A 5000-nucleotide genomic window follows, 5' to 3' on the forward strand; every position below is an offset into this window, starting at 1 on the left:
ACCCGGGCCGTGTTGTAGATCCTGAAGATGCGGCTGATGACGTCCTCCTCCAGATCTGCAGAGACAAACTCCACCTGCAGGGACCCCAGACGGTGCAGGCCGTTCTCCGGCCAGTACTGAGGACACAGCTGAGACACAGAGACACACACAGAGACACAGACACAGAGACACACACAGAGACACAGAGACACACAGAGACACAGACACAGAGACAGAGACACAGAGACACACACAGAGACACACACAGAGACACAGAGACACACACAGAGACACACACAGAGACACAGAGACACAGAGACACACACAGAGACACAGACACAGAGACACACACAGAGACACACACAGAGACACAGAGACACAGAGACACACACAGAGACACACACAGAGACACAGAGACACACACAGAGACACAGACACAGAGACAGAGACACAGAGACACACACAGAGACACAGACACAGAGACACACACAGAGACACACACAGAGACACAGAGACACACACAGAGACACACACAGAGACACAGAGACACACACAGAGACACAGACACAGAGACAGAGACACAGAGACACACACAGAGACACAGACACAGAGACACACACAGAGACACACACAGAGACACAGAGACACACACAGAGACACACACAGAGACACAGAGACACAGAGACACACAGAGACACACACAGAGACACAGAGACACACACAGAGACACAGAGACACACACAGAGACACAGAGACACAGAGACACACACAGAGACACAGAGACACAGAGACACAGAGACACACAGAGACACACACAGAGACACAGAGACACAGAGACACACAGAGACACACACAGAGACACAGAGACACAGAGACACACAGAGACACAGAGACACACACAGAGACACAGAGACACAGAGACACACAGAGACATTTGTAATGAAAATTTCGAAATAAAAAGACAATTTTGAAATTTTTCTTCATCATAATGTGTTTCACCTGTGTGTGTGTGTGTGTGTGTGTGTGTGTGTGTATGTTCACCTGTGTGTGTGTGTGTTCACCTGTGTGTGTGTGTTCACCTGTGTGTGTGTGTGTTCACCTGTGTGCGTATGTGTGTGTGTGTGTGTTCACCTGTGTGTGTGTGTGTTCACCTGTGTGTGTATGTGTGTGTGTGTGTGTGTGTGCACGTGGGTGTGTGTGTGTGTGTGTGTGTGTGTGTTCACCTGTGTGTGTGTGTGTGTGTGCGCTCACGTGTGTGCGCGAGTGTGTGTGTGTGTGTGTTCACCTGTGTGTGTGTGTGTGTGTGTGTGTGTGTGTGTGTGTGTGTGTGTGTGTGTGTGTGTGTGTGTTCACCTGTGTGTGTGTGTGTGTGTGTGTGTGTGTGTGTGTGTGTGCGCGAGTGTGTGTGTGTGTGTTCACCTGTGTGTGTGTGTGTGTGTGTGTGTGTGTGTGTGTGTGTGTGTATGTGTGTGTGTGTTCACCTGTGCAGGGTCGACGTCGTTCAGCATGACGATGGACGTACAGTGGTAGTCGAGGACCAGACGCCAGAAGTCCTTCACTGTGTTGGGCAAAGGATGCTGGGTAACGATGAACGCCGACGGCTGCTTGTAGCTCTGTTAACACACACACACACACACACACACGCACACACACAGGTGAACACACACACACACACACACACACACACACACACACACACACACACACACACACACACACACACACACACACACACACACACACACACACACTCTGTGGTCAGGTATTTGATTGGTCTCCATGGCGACAGAGTTGTGTTGGTAAAAATTGGTAGTGTTGGATGTTCGGGACAATACTGTGGTTAGTGTGAGTGTCTCTAACCGTCCATTAACCCACAGAGACGCTGACACGGCTGTCCCTCTGTCTGTCTCTGTCTCTCTGTGTGTGTGTCCCTCTGTCTGTCTGAGTGTGTGTGTGTGTCCCTCTGTCTGTCTGTCTCTCTCTCTCTGTGTCCCTCTGTCTGTCTCGCCGGTGTTTAAGGAGACAGTTCAGTATATTGAAGTATAATTACATATTTGAAGTATTATTTCTTTCAGTAATAAAAGACATTAACCCTTTGAAACCTGAGGAGAAAAAGACATTAACAGCAGAAATTCAGCAAGAAATTAGGTCAAAGTTATGAATAATTTACCCAAAAATAGCAAACAAAAGGTAAATAAATACAAAACATACAAATAAATCTAGAAAAACTAAGCATTAGGAAAGTGCTAAAAAAGGTTTGATTTTTAAAAAAAATATATACATATATATCGATACCTGGGTGTTCACCTTAACAATAAACTGGACTGGTCTAATAACACAGATGTCCTGTACAAGAAGGGCCAGAGTCGTCTCCACCTGCTGAGAAGACTGAGGTCCTTTGGAGTGTGCAAGACTCTGCTCCGGACATTCTATGACACTGTGGTAGCATCTGCTCTTTTCTATGCAGCGGTCTGCTGGGGAGCAGGGAGCACAGATCGGGACAGAAAGAGACTGAACAGACTGGTCAGGAGGGCCGGTTCTGTCCTGGACTGCTCCCTGGACTCCATTGAGGAGGTGGGTGAGAGGAGGATGTTAGCAAAGCTCACATCCATCATGGACAACCCCTCTCACCCACTGCATGAGACTGTGGGGGCTTTAAGCAGCTCCTTCAGCAACAGACTGAGACATCCACCCTGCAAGAAGGAGCGCTACCGCAGGTCATTCATCCCATCTGCAATAAGACTCTATAACATCAGCATCACTGGCTGATGGGAACAAAACTGGCTTCATCCAAAATTCATCCCAGAGTAATTTGCACAACAAATTTTTGTACTATTCTCTAATCCATCTTTTGTGTACATACTATTCTATTACTTAATTATTATTATGTGTACATACCTTATTTCCTCTATGTACATACTTATTTTATTACTTATTTATTGTTATTTGTTATTGTTATTTTCTTTGTTACATTTCACTTTTCTTTTTTCATGCTGCTGTAACATTTGGAATTTCCCCCAATGGGGAATCAATAAAGGAATATTATATATATATATATATATATATATATATATCCTAACCTAACTAAGTGTATAATTTTACACTTTATATATGTTTTTTTCGTGTCGTGACATACGTCCATCAGCGCGGCGTTGATGTAGTTGGAGCTCTCGCCGTCGATGGTGATGAGGAACGGCAGGCAGCGGTCCGGAGGCAACACGTCCATGCAGCGGTTCTTCTCGTGGTTCCTCGGCAACAGAGCGATGCTGCAGTCCTCCACCCGCAGCGTGGGCGTCACCATGTTCAGGGTCTGAGCACGCACACAGATCAATACCATCATCATACTGATCAATACTGATCAATACCATCATCATTCTGATCAATACTGATCAATACATTCATCATAATGATCAATACCATCATCATTCTGATCAATACTGATCAATACATTCATCATAATGATCAATACTGATCAATACCATCATCATACTGATCAATACCATCATCATACTGACCAATACTGATCAATACCATCATCATTCTGATCAATACTGATCAATACCATCATCATTCTGATCAATACTGATCAATACATTCATCATACTGATCAATACTGATCAATACCATCATCATTCTGATCAATACTGACCAATACCATCATCATTCTGATCAATACTGATCAATACATTCATCATACTGATCAATACTGATCAATACCATCATCATTCTGATCAATACTGATCAATACCATCATCATTCTGATCAATACTGATCAATAAATCATCAATAAAGCAATTACCAATAAGAAATGAAATGAAAAAAATCGTCAGCGACAGAAAAACAACATAACAAATCAATAAGTGATCAATACGTCACCCTGAACTCCTCTTTGATCTGGCTGGAGTTGGTCTGAGGGTCCAATCGGTTCATCTCGTAGTAAACCGACCGCAGCTGATTGGCCGGGATCGCCGTGTCGCCGCAGAGACACGCCTCCAAGATGGCGTCATGGATGAAGACGTACTGCTCCTGAACGGAGAGAGAGATAGACGTGAACCGAAATACTCCTCCTCCTCCTCCTCTTCTTCTACTCTCCTCCTCCTCCTCTCCTCCTAATCCTCTCCTACTCGCCTCCTCCTCTGCTCCTCCTCATCTCCTACTCTCCTCCTCCTCCTCTCCTCCTTCTCCTTTCCTACTCTCATCCTCCTCCTCTTTCTCCTCTTCTACTTTCCTCCTCCTCCTCTTGTCCCCTCCTCCTTCTCTTCCTCTCCTCCTCTTCTTCTACTCTCCTCCTCCCCTCCTCCTCCTCCTCTCCTCCTCCTCCTCCCCTACTCTCCTCCTCCTCCTCCTCCTCTCCTCTCCTACTCTCCTCCTCCTCTCTCTTCCTCCTCCTCCTCTCCTCCTCCTCCTCTCCTCCCGTCAGATTTGATTGACAGGAAAAGTGTATCTGAAATGTCACTTCATAAATGATTTATGTCAACACACACAGAGGAGAGGAGGAGGAGGAGAGGAGGAGGAGAGGAGGAGGAGAGGATGAAGGATGGACAGAGAAAAAAACAGATGAGTGACATTAAAAGTTAGACAGAGAAGGTCATCGCTCCGTCCATTTCTGTCACTTCCTGTCAGTCAGCGTCTGATGATGCCGGCCGACGCCCCCAACACAAGCTGCTGTTATTATTGTTATTGTTATTATTGTTACTATTGTTATCATTGTTATTGTTATTATTGTTACTACTGTTATCATTGTTATTGTTATCATTGTTATTGTTATTATTGTTACTATTGTTATCATTGTTATCATGGTTATTGTTATTATTGTTACTATTGTTATCATTGTTATTGTTATTATTGTTACTATTATTATCATTGTTATTGTTATTATTGTTATTATCATTGTTATTATTATTATATTATTGTTATTATCATTGTTATTATTATTATATGATTGCTATTATCATTATCATTACGATTATTATTATTGTTGCTGTTGTTATTATTATCACCACAAAAAGAGGAAAAAATAA

General features: G+C 44.0%; 1 protein-coding gene across 6 annotated transcripts in view; it reads right to left on the reverse strand.

Moving 5' to 3' along the window:
- The window catches only part of LOC121940330 (receptor-type tyrosine-protein phosphatase mu-like), a 121753-nt gene that overhangs the window by 7187 nt on the left and 109566 nt on the right, over positions 1–5000 (reverse strand). For all 6 annotated transcript variants that reach the window (XM_088072210.1, XM_088072213.1, XM_088072211.1 and 3 more), the window contains 4 exons: positions 3856–4005; positions 3116–3289; positions 1461–1592; positions 3–128 (listed from right to left, as the gene is read on the reverse strand). In XM_088072210.1, the coding sequence (XP_087928336.1) occupies positions 3–128; positions 1461–1592; positions 3116–3289; positions 3856–4005 (582 nt within the window). The remainder of the gene's footprint in view (positions 1–2; positions 129–1460; positions 1593–3115; positions 3290–3855; positions 4006–5000) is intronic.

Source organism: Plectropomus leopardus, chromosome 21 (genome assembly GCF_026936395.1).
Source record: "Plectropomus leopardus strain MGB_pleo_1.0 chromosome 21, ASM2693639v1, whole genome shotgun sequence".
NCBI classification, from domain to species: domain Eukaryota; kingdom Metazoa; phylum Chordata; class Actinopteri; order Perciformes; family Serranidae; genus Plectropomus; species Plectropomus leopardus.